We start from the raw sequence: 17578 nt of genomic DNA on the forward strand, positions 1-17578 counted from the left end.
TAACACACGCAAAACAAACAAAACATTGCCACCATCAAATAGGAACATTTGGTTGACCATAGGCCTACATAACAAAAACTAAGCCAAAATAAATAGTTTGGCAACGTCAGTAATACATAAGAAAGTGCTCTGGCCGACAAGCTCGACCTTGTCAGGAGTAAAACATATGAAACATATGGATAATGAACACACATGGATAAGGATAATCTCCCTTCGTTAGACCACACGAAAAGACACAAACAGACACAAGTAGCATGATAACACTTAGGCCTACAGGAAACATTATGATTCATGAATCCTGGTAGGTTTGCCATCACAATTTCTAAATGAAACATTCCGACTGCAACACGTCTTCGCGCCATAGCCACACTTATAAATGTGTCCTAGCAACGGATTCGGCCCTCAGCTCCTCGCGACCTGTCTCGCACTTGCACTCCTCCACCACCATCACGCGCTTGAGACGCACCTCGTGCCCGCAGCGTAGAGGGATCGTCACCGAGTGCGCTTTGGATGGCGCGCAACGCGAGCACGGGGCGCCGCGGTGACCAGTGATGGGAAGAGAGGCGTCTTCGGCCGGAGGCACGAACATTGAGTTGCACTGACCGAAACACAGGCGGTTATGCACCGTCACTGTGTCGCACCCCGCTGCGGTGACTCGCTGCAAATTTGACCAAACAATAGAAAATAAGTTTTAAAAAAATGACTATCCAAGGTTGGACTCTCCCCCATCTGTCTCTCTCAAACACACTCACACACATGCTCAAATGACTAACCAAGACTGTCTCTCTATCTCACACACACACAAACACACACACACACACACACACACACACACACACACGATGCACCGCAGAGACGGTTACGCACCTGAGTGAAGGGGACCGCTGCGCAGCTCTGTTTGGACGCATCTTTCGGATTTATGGGCAGGACCACCGCCTCCTTCTGGCGCTCTGACTTGTCCATCACGCGCTGCCACATGCTCATGCCCTGCCTTCTCTTCGTGCTCGCGTCGGTCCCGTGATGGCTCTCGCGGAGGTGAACCAGCGGAGGAACCGACAGTTTGGTGGAAGGGCCGGCACGACCGAGCGACAAGAAATCTGGAAACGTGCCACGGAGAGATGGCGCGCCCCTGGGTGACGCGCCGTTCCTGAACATCCCCGTGTGCCTCAGGAAATGCGGACTGACTTTGACGACTCTAACCGATCCCCGAACAGGTTCGTCTGATCCAACGCCAGATGCTTCAAACTCGGTCGCCCCATTTTTCACGCTTTCAATTGCGCTACGAGGGAAAGCGTGCGCCGAAGCACACAGCAAAACCAAAACGGTGCTGATTTTAACGCTCATGATGACCACTGGAAGTTGACGATAACGATAGAGGCTTATGCTACCTAACGGAATGTGCTGGAATCACTTAGGCCTACTGTTTGTTTCGAAGTCTACAGAAAACTCTCAAGTTACACCCCAAGAACGCCCTCCTCTGCTGTGCGGTTCAAGGTTCCAACAGGTAACCTTGCTGTCTGTGGAGAATCAGAGCCACATCACCGTATTTATAAAGATGCTCGCGGACTGCTTGCGATGGTGTCACAATTCCCACCCGCTCAGACCGCGGGATTTGTCGCACCTGCCCGACACACTGGAAGGGGGCAATAGTGACTTGAAACGTCTGCGCTTTTGATATTTATGGCAGGTGTGTTTTCGAGTGCAGGTGACATCCGAGGCACGCAACGCATAAACCAGTTTGGGGCCCATTAGTTTCGTGGGAAACCGCTGAAGACCAAACGGTTCAATGTGGGAACAACAGCCTATCCTACTTAGCCTAGCTCTATACCCATTAACGTGAGACTGGATATAATGTGCCTGTTTATTGAAATGATATGACAATAAACATCACTCGTTTTGCAGTGTACCTATAGGCCTAAGCTACACGGTTACATCGTTCAGATGACAGCTGGATCTTAACATGATCACGAATCGCTTTGGTCCCACGCTATCTGTAATGAGGACAATCATCACCGGTAGTAAAATCATCAAGTTTCAGGACTGACTCAGCAATAGTTTAGACCGTCATGACTGTTACCTGTAGGACTCTTCCTAATGGGTTAATTACTACACAGATTCCCACGTTACCTGCGAGGGAAATGTCTGACCTTTATAGGGGAAATAATTAGATTTGAATGAATAATCAGAAGTTCAGGCTTTTCCACTTTGCTTAGCTATCTACACAGTAAATTGGCTTGAGTCTATCCTCAGGTTTTACTTTGGAATTAGTTGATATGTTTCTGTAAATAAATAGGCTTCCCTTTACGGTTGGATTTTATCTTCATAGTTTTCACTGCTTTTTTTGTCTTTCTAGACAGCTTTATCAGTGTGCCAATAATTTGAAGGGAAGGGTGCTGTATGTTTGTGCACATTTACCAACAGAAGGTGTTACTGTGTGTGTGTGTGTGTGTGTGTGTGTGTGTGTGTGTGTGTGTCTCTGCATGTCCCATTTCCAATGTTCCTAAACCACGGGCGCGCACACACAAACGCTACTCCGGCATGGACCTGTATTTCTTAAACAACCACATTTAAACCCTTCATTTACGAGATTGTTACATTTGGTAAGAGTTTAATGCACCAATTTATGTTTAGCGTCACTAGTTGTGATAAATGGCTGTACACAGTGGTTGTGCACTAACAGGCATAGTGCAGGGGAGCATGGGGGAGCATGGGGGGGCGGGGGGTCCCACAAGTCCCCCCCCCCTTTTTCCACTGTCTTGGATGCTGTAACAATGCAAATTCCGCCTTTGGTGGACAATTGAAGGATCATCTTTTCTTATCTTCGTTATGTCCCTGCTGGAAATCGCAAGTTGATAAACCATTTCCAGACCCACGCTCAATCGATTAACCATTTCCAGACCCACGCTTAATCGATTAACCATTTCCAGACCCACGCTCAATCGATTAACCATTTCCATCCAGACCCACGCTCAATCGATAAACCATTTCCATCCAGACCCACGCTCAATCGATTAACCATTTCCAGACTCACGCTCAATTACAATCGAGAGGCTCAGCGTGCAGCCAAGGCTGTTTCCATAGCAATGAAAGTACTGTAAAACGGGGTGGTGGTAGTGTAGTGGCGAAGGAGCTGTGGGCACTTAACCCCAAGTTGCTCCGGGGACAACGTACTGTAATGACAATGCAATCCTTTGTAGTTTGTAATATAGAATCTAGTTGACATGTAAGTCAATTTGGATGAAAATCGTCTGCTAAATGTAATGTAATGTAAAAACCGTAAAACGTGTAGAGACAAGTTTGTGATATGACAAAACAGGCTCATCAAATGAGAGGCGACCCAGGGCTCACAGAACTGTTGGATTTATTCACGTAGCCATACTGTATATGAGAAGGATCTGCAGGTCGTCATTCATATTTAGTAGACTCCATGGCCAAGTCTGACATAAAGCACCGCCGACATCATCATAGAGCCAAGCTGCGGGCGGACACACACACACACGGACACACACACGGACACACACACACGGACACACACACGGACACACACAATGTGAATTACACAGGGAGGTCTACACCGCCAGTGAGAGAATTTGATTACATTTGAATGTGTTTGTGATTGTGTGTGTGTGTGTGTGTGTGTGTGATTGCATGTGTGAAATACATACCTCCAGCACACAAATTACAGCAGCTGTACTGCCCAGGATTAGACTCTGGCTTCTAATAAAGCCGATAATCTTCACATCACAGCTCTGAGAAAGAGAGAGAGAGAGAGAGGGAGGGAGAGAGAGGGGGAGAGAGACAAGGAGAGAGGGAGAGAGAAGAGAGAGAAAGAGAGAGAGAGAGAGAGATGGCATTTACAAGACAGAATCTGATTAAAGAGAGACCCTATGCAACTTTCATAGTCATAAAATCGCTCAGAAATCGTTGTTTTGCTTGACTGACCAGTTTCATCGAAAACAATAATATTTCCCCCCGCCCCCAGTGTCCCTATCCGCTATTGCAACCTTCCAGTTTATGCAGGAGACGATCGCTCCTTGTTTACATCTGGAATTCTGAGACGCGTAAGGAACAAGAAGAACCACGCTTGCATATATTTATATATAGCCTATATATGTATAAATATACACGCTAAAGCTGTCGGGGAAACTCTGCAGAGAAATATGCAAGCATAAAACGAGCGAAAACGAAAAACGAAACCAGAGATGAAATCACCACTCCAGCATAGTTCCTCTTTAATCTGCGTTTACATGGAACAAGCAATTCATAATTTGGAAGCTCTCATTTGTATTGCCGCCATGGAAACCTTTTTTTTTGTTGTTGTTTTTTTTAACGTCATTGTGTATTATTACCACATACGGAACACCTGCGCAAAAGGAATCATTATTATCATTATCTGAACGAAACAACCATCTCTATCCAATTGGAAGTTTAGTCGGATAGGGCTAAATCTGACCGGTTGATGTGCTTACATAAAACATGTTTATCCAGGTGAGCCATTATTCGGTTTCTAATCAGATTAGTGTCCATGTAAATAGGGCTAGTGATAAATGCATGTTGCAAAGGGGTCATTGAGTGAGTGCGTGTGGGGGTATGGTCGGTGTGTGTGTGTGTGTATATGGTGAGGGGGTGCTTGTACATCGGGGTGCAGCAGGCCCGGGATGGTGTTGAGGCAGTCACAGACGATGTGTGTGTGTGGTTGGTGTGTGTGTGTGTGGTTGGTGTGCGTGCGTGTGTGTGTGATTGGTGTGCGTGCGTGTGTGTGTGTGGTTGGTGTGCATGCGTGTGTGGTTGGTGTGTGCGTGTGGTTGGTGTGCGTACGTACGTGTGTGTGGTTGGTGTGCGTGCGTGTGTGTGTGTGTGTGTGTGTGGTTGGTGTGCGTGCGTGCGTGTGTGTGCGGTTGGTGTGCGTGTGTGTGTGGTTGGTGTGTGCGTGTGTGTGCGTATGCGTGTGTGTGGTTTGTGTGTGTGCGTGTGTGTGGTTGGTGTGCGCGCGTGTGTGTGTTTGTGGTTGGTGTGTGTGTGTGGTTTGTGTGTGTGCGTGTGTGTGGTTGGTGTGCGTGCGTGTGTGTGGTTGGTGTGCGTGTGTGGTTGGTGTGCGTGCGTGTGTGCTCGTGTGTGTGGTTGGTGTGCGTGTGTGTGCTCGTACGGTCGGGTGCAGCAGGCTGGGGCTGGTGTCCATGCCGTTGCAGTTGGGGTCCTCCATGTTAACGCAGCAGGTCTTTGGATACAGGAGCCCCGTGTCGTTAGTGAAGGTGGAGCCCACAAAGTCCAGGGTGGAGTTCTCCACTCCGCAGCACTTAAACTACACACATAAACAAAACAACATAAACAAGACAATATCAACAACAATATTTGTGGTGGTTAGTGTATACTGCAGTTAGTGGGTACTACAGTGGTGGTAAGTGGGTACTGCATTGGTGGTTAGTGGGTACTGCAGTGGTGGTTAGTGGGTACTACAGTGGTGGTTAGTGGATACTGCAGTGGTGGTTAGTAGGTAATGCAGTTAGTGGGTACTGTAGTGGTGGTTAGTGGATACTGCAGTTAGTGGGTACTGTAGTGGTGGTTAGTGGATACTGCAGTTAGTGGGTACTGTAGTGGTGGTTAGTGGATACTGCAGTTAGTGGGTACTGTAGTGGTGGTTAGTGGATACTGTAGTGGTGGTTAGTGAATACTGTAGTGGTGGTTAGTGGATACTACAGTGGTGGTTAGTGGATACTACAGTGGTGGTTAGTGTGTACTGCATTGGTGGTTAGTGGATACTGTAGTGGTGGTGTGGGTACTACAGTGGTGGTTAGTGTGTACTGCAGTGGTGGTTAGTGTGTACTATAGTGGTGATTAGTAGGTAATGCAGTTAGTGTGTACTGCAGTGGTGGTTAGTGGGTAACGCAGTTAGTGGGTACTGTAGTGGTGGTTAGTGGATACTGTAGTGGTGGTTAGTGGGTAATGCAGTGGTTAGCGTGTGGCTTTCTCACATTCGTCATGATGGCGTTCCAGCCCACAGAGATGCCGTCCTTGGCAGTGGGGCCCTTGTAGGACTCCAGCAGGGTCTCCTTACCGGCCGTGCGGATGACGTCCTCCACCTGAGACACACACACACACACACACACACACACACACACACACACACACACACACACACACACCTTAAGACCAAGAAGCAGCAAACTAAGTGACCCTAAGTACAGTATGAGTTAGTGGCCTGTGGTAAGGTTGGTTTCACTCACCTTATCTTTGTAGAGCATAACCATAAGGGCCATGGCAATCTCAGCAAGGAACAGCAAACTCACAACCACAAAGTACTAAAGATGGTGAGAGAGAGAGAGAGAGAGAGAGAGAGCGAGCAAGAGAGAGATAGAGAGCAAGAGAGAGAGAGAGCAAAAGGAGAGACAGCAAGAGAGCGAGAGACACAGCAAGACAGAGAGAGAGAGCAAGAGAGAGATAGAGAGCAAGAGAGAGATAGAGAGCAAAAGGAGAGACAGCAAGAGAGCGAGAGAGAGAGAGAGAGAGAGAGATTGTTTTAATGACAGAAGTCAACAATGGCACATAGTTGGGGTGCATGGCAGTTAGGTGAGGCTGTGAGAGGAAGCCATAAATGGGTATTACAACTGAAACTGTAGTGTTTTTCTCAGGACAGCAGTGACACATACGTACACAAGACATGCACACACACAAAACACACACACACACACACACACACACACACCCCCACACACACCCACACACCCCCACACACACACACACACACACACACACACACACACACACACACATACACACACATATACACACACACACACACACACACACACACACACACACACACCAGTGTTCTTCTCAGGAGAGCACTGAACCACATCTACGTGCCACTGTTTGGCTGCGTTCTCTTACCACGGTGTACCAACTCTCTTAAATAACAGCTCTCAGGTCAGCTCTGCTACAGGTTCATTCCTGTGTGTGTGGGTGAGTGTGTGTGAGCTTGAGTGTGGGTGTGTGTGTGAAAGATTGACTCTGTGTGCGTGTGTCTGTTTGTATGTGTGAGTGTGAGCTTGAGTGTGTGTTTGTAAGCCTGAGTCTGTGTGTGTGTATGTGAGCTTGAGTCTGTGTTTGTAAGTCTGACTCTATGTGTGTGTGTGTGTGTGTGCGTGCGTGAGAGCTTGAGTGTGTGTCTGTAAGCTTGACTGTGTGTTTGTATGCCTGACTGTGTGCTTGTGTGTATGCACATGCACAAGCTTGAGTGTGTGTGTGTGTGTGTGAGCTTGAGTGTGTGACTGTGTTTCTAAGCTTTACTGTGTGTGTGTGTGTGTGTGTGTGTGTGTGTGTGTCTGTGTTTGTAAGCTTGACTCTATGTGTGTGTGTGTGTGTGTGTGTTTGGAAGCTTGACTCTGTGTGTTTGTGTGCGCGCGTCCCCTCACCAACAGGATGAGCGTGCGCTTCTCGGCCCAGGCGCCATAGCAACCGACGAGGCCGAGCAGTGCGAGGCCGGCGCCCGCCGCCGTGCAGATGGTGCTGATGACGCCCAGCTGAGAGGAGATGTCCGTGATGCTCTTCACAAAGTTGTTGGTGCCGATGTTGATCCAGATGCCCACGCCCAGCAACACGAAGCCACTGATCTGGACGGGAGGGAGGAGGAAGGGAGGAGGAGGAGGAAGAGGAGTGTGGGTGAGAGAGGAAGAGCAAACACAGAGAGAGATAGACACGGATCTGTATGGGAGGAAGGAGGAAGAGGAGGGGGCGAGAGACGAAGAGCAAACACAGAGAGAGATAGACACGGATCTGTATGGGAGGAAGGAGGAAGAGGAGGGGGCGAGAGACGAAGAGCAAACACAGAGAGAGATAGACACGGATCTGTATGGGAGGGAGGAGGAAGAGGAGGGTGAGAGAGGAAGAGCAAACACAGAGATAGATAGACACTGATCTGTATGGGAGGGAGGAGGAAGAGCAAACACAGAGAGAGATAGACACGGATCTGTATGGGAGGGAGGGAGGAGGAAGAGGAGGGTGAGAGACGAAGAGCAAACACAGAGAGAGATAGACACGGATCTGTATGGGAGGGAGGAGGAGGAAGAAGAGTGTGGGTGAGAGACGAAGAGCAAACACAGAGAGAGATAGACACGGATCTGTATGGGAGGGAGGAGGAAGAAGAGGAGTGTGGGTGAGAGACGAAGAGCAAACACAGAGAGAGATAGACACTGATCTGTATGGGAGGGAGGAGGAAGAAGAGGAGTGTGGGTGAGAGACGAAGAGCAAACACAGAGAGAGATAGACACTGATCTGTATGGGAGGGAGGAGAGGAGGAAGAGGAGGGTGAGAGAGGAAGAGCAAACACAGAGAGAGATAGACACTGATCTGTATGGGAGGAAGGAGGAAGAGGAGGAAGAGGAGGGTGAGAGAGGAAGAGCAAACACAGAGAGAGATAGACACTGATCTGTATGGGAGGGAGGAGAGGAGGAAGAGGAGGGTGAGACGAAGAGCAAACACAGAGAGAGATAGACACTGATCTGTATGGGAGGGAGGAGAGGAGGAAGAGGAGGGCGAGAGAGGAAGAGCAAACACAGAGAGAGATAGACACTGATCTGTATGGGAGGAAGGAGGAAGAGGAGGGTGAGAGGAAGAGCAAACACAGAGAGAGATAGACACTGATCTGTATGGGAGGGAGGAGGAAGAGAAAAGGAGTGTGGGCGAGAGAGGAAGAGCAAACACAGAGAGAGATAGACACTGATCTGTATAGGAGGGAGGAGGAAGAGGAGGGTGAGAGGAAGAGCAAACACAAGAGAGAGATAGACACTGATCTGTATGGGAGGGAGGAGGAAGAGGAGGGCGAGAGAGGAAGAGCAAACACAGAGAGAGATAGACACTGATCTGTATGGGAGGGAGGAGGAAGAAGAGGAGTGTGGGTGAGAGACGAAGAGCAAACAGAGAGAGATAGACACTGATCTGTATGGGAGGGAGGAGGAAGAGGAGGGCGAGAGAGGAAAAGCAAACACTCTGGGTGTTTTCCGGCCGGCCAGAATGGTGCTGGTTCCCGCACCAATTACATCTGTGAATGAGCCCACTGCGTCTGAGTCTGAGTTATTACGTGTTACACATTACGCACCATCAGTGCTTACAGGTGAACGGCCCGCGTTAACCCCTGATGAGTCATCGACATGGGGTGTTGAATTGCCACAAGACGGTCATACAAAAGCGGATGTCACAGCAAGCACACGCGTTTTCTTTGCTTATTTTGCCGCGTATGACCCGGATGCACCTGCTGACGTGTGCCTTGTCGTCACGGTTCGCTTAGAAAAGGAAGAGGAGGATTAGGAGGGATGGGACTGAGTGAGAGGGGGAAAAAGGCTTATGAAGAATTATATGTCAGTGTGCTGGTGAAAAAGGTTAGTCTGTGCGTGTGTGCGTGTGTGTGTGTGTGTGTGTGTGTGTGTGTGTGTGTGTGTGTGTGTGTATTCTGACTTTTCACTGGAGGACTACACTCCTCTTCTGCATTGTTGAGACACAAGGCATCTTAACATTGAAGAAAATGATGCCTTTCAAAAGTAGAAAGAGACCAACATAACCCCCCCAAAAGCTTGTCTAATTACTAATTATTACGTTTTTAAAGCCTCATCTTAAATAAGATAAGATTATAGCCTAAACACAATTAGCTCTTTCATGTGGCCTAATTACCAGTATGATGCAGCTTAGAACCATCATCAGATATTTCATAACACTGTACAGATTCTGAAGTCGAGACATCTTGCTTTTCTGTGGCCAACTTCTGAACCTAGACAAAGATTTTGAAGAGAAAAAGCAACAAGACAGTTCAGGTTACAAAACAAGCTAGCACATGCAGTTGAATAAATGTGCAAACAATTGAATCAACCGTCCGACGTCTACCACGTTAATATATTGCACCAATATTACACGATCTAGCGTTTGGTTCAGCGAGACCATGCAGCAAATGATGCTGACATCAAGATTCTCAACTTCTTTCGACGTTAATGTTAGTGGCTTAATTTCGGTCAAACGAAATTACACCAGATAGCAGCTAATGCACCTATAACAAAGAGAACGTTTTAACATTAACATATAGCTGCTATATTAACTTGTATGAACAGATGAGACGTTACCGCTAAGATACATTTTGTCAGCAACTTTAGGTTAGATGCTAACTTATGCAGTTGTGTCACAACTGGTCAACATAGCCTTTATTACAAAATGATGCCGTCAATAACTTCCAAGTCTTACAGTTCAGTATGCCAACAGCACAGGACATTAAAAGTTCACCCATGCCAAGTAGCAGCTAAAGTTGGTTAGGGAACTAGTGCTAGCTAGCTAAACTGCGTGTTTTGAAAATAAGCAAGCTAGCACTATCGATAGCTTCTAACGGGACAGTCATTTGATACGAAGTGTTCGCTCAAATTCTGGCTACTTTACAGTCGAGCCCACAAGACGTTTATCGCCATTTATCGCTAATATTAAGTTAAAAAATTCAGTATGCCATGATTGTAAAAGCCAAACCTTTGAGTGTAAGCAGAAATGCCTTGTCGACAACTAGCCTAGAACGTTAACCGTTGAGGACACACAGGCAGCAGTGTTGTCATGGCATTACCGGTGCCTCGGGTAGAATGACTAGCAAAGAATTCTAGAACAGAGCTCTGTTCTAGAATCTTTGATGGCTAACATGGCCGAGTTCTAATGTTTTTTTTTTAAACTTGTGTGCACACCTTATGATATTGCAAAACTTACATTGGGAGAAAAAGTTAGCTTGAAACCTCTACATGCTTTTACTTAAGAGTCGCAAGTAAGCTATAATGAAATCTGACAGGCTCCATCCTTCACAGGAATTGAACATACCCATGTAAAGAGATTCTTGTACGCAATCTGACCTAAACCAATCACCATGAGTAAATCAGAAAATTGCCTTGAATAACCTTGGCAACTCTAACATAAAACCTAAACTCTTGGAATGACCAAAGCACAAAAGACACCACTCAAAAGCTCAGTTTGGAACATTTATTTCTCAAACCATGGAAGCTTGCAAGATTGGAAAACTAGTGTCATCTCCTGACGGAATCTTTGTCTTTATTGCCCGACGTCGCCACATCCTCTTTGAGTGGAGCTTCGTCAAGCTTCAGGTCAGCCATTTTGAACCCTCGGCTGAGTGGCAGAGGAGTGGGAGCAGCAGATGGTTCCTCCTCCAAGGCCACTGGCTCCTCACCGGTCACTGGGGCCGCTGTGGAGGGCTCTGCGGTGGTCACGGCAGGCGAAGATGCCTTCTGCAAAATCCCCATCAATTCAGCCCAGTCTGTTCAAGAGAAAGGGGAAAGGTGGTGGGGCAATTAAAAAAAAAAAAAAAAAGTCAAACCAGCAAGATTTAAGCCTCAAACATTTAACCCACAAGTTGTAAGCCTTCACATGTAATAGTGATCCCTCCAATCACAGGACACCACCACCACATACATTTAAAACAATGAGGGCACTTGGGAAGCTGACTTAACAAGTAGGCTACACTGAATTACACACCGATTAAAACCTCTACAGTCAAGTAAAATCTGTGAGCGTTCATAGCATGTTTATATGCAAATACCTTTAGAGGACGCATGCTTTTTCCACAGGTCAAAGAACTGGTTGACATTTCCGTCATCTGGGCTTTGGGTAACTGGTTGTAAATGAGAACCAGAGAGATGCTGTTGACTTAACAGACCTGTTACCCACTATTATAATAATGATAAACTACACACACACAATACCTGGCTTGTCAAGCTCTCTGGGGAGACCATCACTGCTGGGAGAATAACCTCTTGGTCCCGGTTTGGCAGAGGCGGCCATTTTCATTTCTGAAAGATAAACGACAAACATCAACCAAGCCAGCACGTCACTAAAGCACTGCCACACTTGGAACACATCGGTGGCAATCCATGGCCTCTGCTGCACTACAATTCAGAAGTTTGAAAAGCAAACACTACAAAGGTCAATAGCAGGCCAGCACACCACTTAAAGCACTTTGTCGCATGCGCACCCATTTGTTTAATGAAGTCCATAGACAAGGTAGAGCATGTTGCATGATCATGAAAATGTGATTTATTGAGACATCAAAGCAAGTCAAATGTACAGCTTCTTATGCTTCATTCCGTCAAACTATAGCTCCGCTACCTCATCTGCTAAACTTACACTGGGCAATTATAGCCGATAAGAGGGACACAAAGTGAATGCAGAAGTGCTGTTCACCTTGTCATGAGTTGATGAACCACTGAAATGATTTTGAAAACTAGGTACCACAAAAAAAAAAAAACCTCATGTTGCTTTGACACTACCATACTACCAGAATGACTACCCATTTGTCCCCCACACAAACGGTTTTGATAAAGATAAAGTAGGGTTCAGACCAAATCATCCCGACGAGACGAGCCGCAACGTTCTAAAACCTTTCGACTGCGACTCAGCGCGTTTAATGCTCTGCGGCGGCTTGCGACTGCTTGCAACTACATGCAACTTCTAAGTCACACCGCTGCAACTCAAGTCTCGTCGGGAATCTTTGGCGTGAATTGGGCTTAAGAAACCGCTTTGTCTGCCTGCTCACCTGGCATGGGCTGTGGGAGGCCCTGCATTGCTTCAGGTGCTTCTGGTTGTGCCAGTGGTCGTTTGGTCTTTTTCATCACAGAGATTGGACCCACACGCTCCTCTTTCTCCCAACCTAAAGTAAACACAGAGAACTGGTCACAAACATTTCCAAAACATTATAGGGAAACTGCATGAGCGCAAGATAATTCACTCTCAATTGGTGGTCTACATCATTCAGCCCATACGCCTGCTATAGACTCCTTCAACAAGAAAAACCAAAAAAAAAAGTTTTGTTCCCCCTAACCTACTTCCACTGAAGATAACATTAGGCATGTTTAAAACAAGACACCTTGTGGAAACAACTATGACACTGATAAGGAAGTCTTGACACTGTCTAAATGGTTAATCTGACATGTGAAGTGCAGCCTTTGAGGTCAACGTTGCCTTGGACAAAAGCATCAGCTAAGAACATTTAAAAAAATAAATAAACACAAGTACCGGTACCTCACGGTCTGCCCAGACTGATCCTGGTATCAGCTAAGAACATTTTTTTTAAAAACCCACAACCATCTCAGTCTGCCCAGACTGATCTGGCGTCACAAAGCTGTGGTACCTCTGGTGGAGTCCTGATTGGACGCAGACCTGGGCCTGAGATGGACCATGGCGCTGCTGCTGCTGCTGCTGCCACGGCTACCAGCAGAACTCTGGGGTGCTGGCGCGGAGGTCTTCTGATTGGATGCAGAGCCAGGCATTGCCACACAGCCGTCACAGAGCCAGTCCTCACTGTCAGCAGACTGCCACCTAGAGGCCACATGGGGGAAGCACAGGCATTAAGCAATGCAATGCAGTCAGGCCTCTCGCATGTCTAGCGGACTAAACACACAATTGGACATCAGAGAGCGCCGTGTATTAAAGTAGTCATGTCTACTGGAGTGGAAGAAAAGTAAACAAAAACTAATAAAGTCACCACTAATATAGACAACTCCAGTGACATTAGTCCATTGGGCCCAATACACATGAGTCACACCTCAAGGTCTTGTAGCATGTATTACAGAGGCATTTAGACGGAGCACTACGGCTTTGTTCTCACAAATAAACCCAAGATTCTTTTTTTTTCTGAAGTGGTTCTAAGGCAACCTATCTGTTAGTCACAGATTTCGGCATTTAGACAAAGAGCACTACGGCTTTGTCCTCACAAATAAAAAAAATAAAAAGAATCTTGGTTTAAGTGGTTCTAAGGCAACCTCTGTTGGTCACAGATTTCAGCTGGTCACCAACCTGTTGTCCACGAAGGAGCAAGCGCGGCACACACCGTCCATCTCCGCTCCAGTCTCTGCCCTCAGCAAACACGAGATGTACAGCTGGAGTGGGGGGGGGGGGGAGAAAGCCAAGACATTTTACAACACGCCTAGAGCGCCTCTCATTCATCTTTCATCCATCCTCCCTTCCTCCGTCCTAGTCCTGACTGATCCAGATAAAGAATGATGGGGCGGCAACAATGGGATAGTCTATCCAGTGTTAAGTTATAGATCAGTGGGAACGAGCCTGGAGGACCGAGCATCGGGGGGGGGGGGGGGTGTTGAGGCACCCCCTAGTATAACACAGGAGTCTGCCATGCTTGAGTGTGAGAAGACACGACACTTCTGTTTACTAAACATTACGTTTTGCCACTGGAACCAGCTGTAGTCTAGAACCCAACCACACACACTTACCTCACTGCGTTCCTCCTGGTGGAACCGGAAGGCATCGAGTTGGAACCGGAGCTTGTCGTTCTGAAGACGTGGAAGGAACTGGGAGCTGGACCCCGTCAGGAAGCTGTCCATCATGCACCTGGGGGGGGGGGGAATAAAAAAAAAAATAAAAAAAAAAGTTACCAAAACAGAAACACAGTTAGCATTGAAGAGTAAATACAAACATCCTGCCTCTAGAGGGGTAATTACACAAAAACTAGATAAGGGGATTAAGCTGGTATTGTTTTTGGTCATCCTGGATGAATTTAGCCTTGACTTGGTTTCACAGAAGAGATGGTACCCAAATTGCCATGGGAATTTAATCTCTGAACCTACAAGCCTGGAATATGAAGGAACACCAAAACAGTGACCCATCAGGTGTAACCCTGTGTGCCCCAGCTGAAACACAGGTGTGGTCATAGCTTACCCCTGCTCAACGAAGTCATATCGGGGCACAGAATCAGCCGCAGGGGTCACCGTGGCAACACAGTGGTCAACAAACACCCGCATGGGGTTATGGTTGAACTGCTCGACCGAGGCCTCGATGTTGATGACATCACTCAGGTAGTATGTGGCAGAGGCCCTTCGGAACGCCCAGTCATCTGCAGAAAGCACAGCACACACACCAGCACACGTCACAGCATACTCAAAGATATTGGAAGACATGTTTATAACAGATGTGTAAACAAATGTAAATGTGAGTATATTAAAGACCCAGTGGTCATGATCATAAACATCCCCCCGCATTACTAATGAGCTTGGGTCATAGTAGCATGGGGGGGGGGGGGGGGGCAGTGGACACCCCAACAGGGACGCAGGAAGCAATTAAAATGGAGGGTGATGAGTAGTGCAGTATCAGTATAGGCTGAGGTTTAAGATCAAATAAAATATAGTGCAACAAAGCTATACTCTACAACAAAGCTATACTATACAAGGCAATACTGTACAACAAAGCTATACTGGGCTATACTATACAAGGCAATACTGTACAACAAAGCTATACTGGGCTATACTATACAAGGCAATACTGTACAACAAAGCTATACTGGGCTATACTACACAAGGCAATACTGTACAACAAAGCTATACTGGGCTATACTACACAAGGCAACACTGTACAACAAAGCTATACTGGGCTATACTACACAAGGCAACACTGTACAACTAAGCTATACTGGGCTATACTATACAACAAAGCTATACTGGGCAATACTGTACAACAAAGCTATACTGGGCTATACTATACTCTACTATACAAGGCAACACTGTACAACAAAGCTATACTGGGCTATACTATACTATACTATACAAGGCAACACTGTACAACAAAGCTATACTGGGCAATACTGTACAACAAAGCTATACTGGGCTATACTATACTATACAAGGCAATACTATACTATACTATACTATACTATACTACACAAGGCAACACTGTACAACAAAGCTATACTGGGCAATACTGTACAACAAAGCTATACTGGGCTATACTATACTATACAAGGCAATACTGTACAACAAAGCTATACAAGGCAACACTGTACAACAAAGCTATACTGGGCAATACTGTACAACAAAGCTATACTGGGCTATACTATACTATACAAGGCAATACTATACTATACTATACTATACTATACTATACTATACAAGGCAATACTGTACAACAAAGCTATACTGGGCTATACTATACTATACTATACAAGGCAATACTATACTATACTATACTATACTATACTACACAAGGCAACACTGTACAACAAAGCTATACTGGGCTATACTATACTACACAAGGCAATACTGTACAACAAAGCTATACTGGGCAATACTGTACAACAAAGCTATACTGGGCTATACTATACTATACTATACAAGGCAACACTGTACAACAAAGCTATACTGGGCAATACTGTACAACAAAGCTATACTGGGCTATACTATACTATACAAGGCAATACTATACTATACTATACAAGGCAACACTGTACAACAAAGCTATACTGGGCTATACTATACTACACAAGGCAATACTGTACAGCAAAGCTATACTGGGCTATACTATACTACACAAGGCAACACTGTACAACAAAGCAACAAACCGGTCATGAGGTGGAGGGAGAAGGCCAGCTGGCCCTCGTCAGCGCGCGTGGACAGGAAGGGCACCCAGGTGGGCATCACAGGGATGCTGCTCAGGTTAAACTTCCTGTTTTGATAAAAACAAGATGGAGAAGTGAGAATGAGATGATGGATGGGGTGGGGAGGCAGAAGGTCAATGAGCAAAAACACAAAAAAACTATTAAACTACTCCGAGAGGGCAGACTTCCAACATGCGAAAACATAACCTCCTGGATCACTCCAGGCGGTTATGTTTGTGATACGTATATCACTCCCCTAATGAATGGGTTCTTCCTTAGGTCATTTCAGAACTTCACCTTCCCTGAAAATGTAATCAAAATCCTTCCATAACTGAGTTCTCTTGCTAACAAACTGACAAACCCAGACGAAAACACAACATCCTTGGCGAAGGCAATAAGCAGTGGATTGGAGCCCGGGGACAGACCTACCTTTTGTAGTAGCACTCAATGGGAAAGGATGCCGGTTGAGTTCGGATCACGCCGCCGAGGAGGAGGGGAGGCGAGTAGTCCAGGGTGTTTTTGTAGAGCAACTGTTCAGCAGTGATCTGGGGGGGCAAACGCAACAAGTAGAAAGGCAAACTGAAGAGACACTGGGGTTATACGACCTTAACAAAATGCACTACATCCACACGCTGTAGGGCTAAGTACAACAAGTTAAAAACACTTACCACATGCTCCGTACCACAGTCAGTCAGCGCGGCAGCGATGACGAACTTCCCCGACTCCGAAGGAATGGCCCTGCACGCCTCCTGGTCACTCTTGCCCAGCCGGATGTCCTCCACATCAGCTGGGACACCGATGCCCAGTAGATCAGCGTCCATCTGGATCTCCATGTAGTCTGGGTGGCAGATAACCTTTATCGAGGTGATATCCGGTCGTCGTTCGCTTTCGCCCTTGGCTACCTGTGGCCGGCTAGGGGCAGGTGCTGGGTTCCATGGCGAGGACGCGACGCCCTTCTGAGGCAAGGAAGACGGCTGCTGCCATCCTAGCATCGGTCTAACACTGCGCGGCAGAGCGGATACGAAAACCGGCAGCAAACAAGCAATGGTGAGGGCGCCACACAACAAACTTACTAGCTTCCGCATGATTCACGACGTCCAACTGAAAGAAACGGGCACTGGTATTCTCCCTAGTGGACTCCTTCACAGATTCCGCAGAGTCGCTGATGATTCT

The 17578-nt window shown here is 46.8% G+C and overlaps 3 protein-coding genes across 4 annotated transcripts; all 3 read right to left on the reverse strand.

The window, feature by feature from the left end:
- On the reverse strand, window positions 1-1344 carry dand5 (DAN domain family, member 5). Its single transcript, XM_062531415.1, has 2 exons — window positions 868-1344; window positions 1-658 (listed from the first exon to the last, which is right to left on the reverse strand). The coding sequence occupies exons 1-2, from the start codon at window positions 1342-1344 to the stop codon at window positions 371-373; spliced, it is 765 nt and encodes a 254-aa protein (XP_062387399.1). The 3' UTR covers window positions 1-370.
- A 2000-nt stretch (window positions 1345-3344) lies between these two features.
- LOC134101979 (tetraspanin-16-like) lies at window positions 3345-10746 on the reverse strand. 2 transcript variants are annotated; one of them, XM_062555950.1, is made up of 8 exons: window positions 10726-10746; window positions 9664-9760; window positions 7413-7610; window positions 6225-6299; window positions 5973-6080; window positions 5147-5302; window positions 3666-3749; window positions 3345-3475 (listed from the first exon to the last, which is right to left on the reverse strand). In XM_062555950.1, coding segments are annotated over exons 1-8 (780 nt in total). In that variant the 5' UTR covers window positions 10728-10746; the 3' UTR covers window positions 3345-3415. The 2 variants fall into 2 exon arrangements, with proteins under 2 accessions (XP_062411934.1, XP_062412017.1); XM_062556033.1 differs by lacking the exon at window positions 10726-10746 and adding an exon at window positions 10498-10601.
- A 232-nt stretch (window positions 10747-10978) lies between these two features.
- On the reverse strand, window positions 10979-17578 carry LOC134101056 (zona pellucida sperm-binding protein 3-like). The gene is made up of 11 exons (XM_062554656.1): window positions 17074-17578; window positions 16835-16950; window positions 16370-16473; window positions 14698-14872; window positions 14253-14370; window positions 13819-13901; window positions 13154-13341; window positions 12560-12673; window positions 11730-11816; window positions 11567-11638; window positions 10979-11284 (listed from the first exon to the last, which is right to left on the reverse strand). Exons 1-11 carry the CDS (start codon window positions 17488-17490, stop codon window positions 11037-11039), a joined length of 1722 nt encoding a protein of 573 aa, XP_062410640.1. The 5' UTR covers window positions 17491-17578; the 3' UTR covers window positions 10979-11036.

This window comes from Sardina pilchardus, chromosome 1 (assembly GCF_963854185.1).
Source record: "Sardina pilchardus chromosome 1, fSarPil1.1, whole genome shotgun sequence".
NCBI lineage: Eukaryota > Metazoa > Chordata > Actinopteri > Clupeiformes > Clupeidae > Sardina > Sardina pilchardus.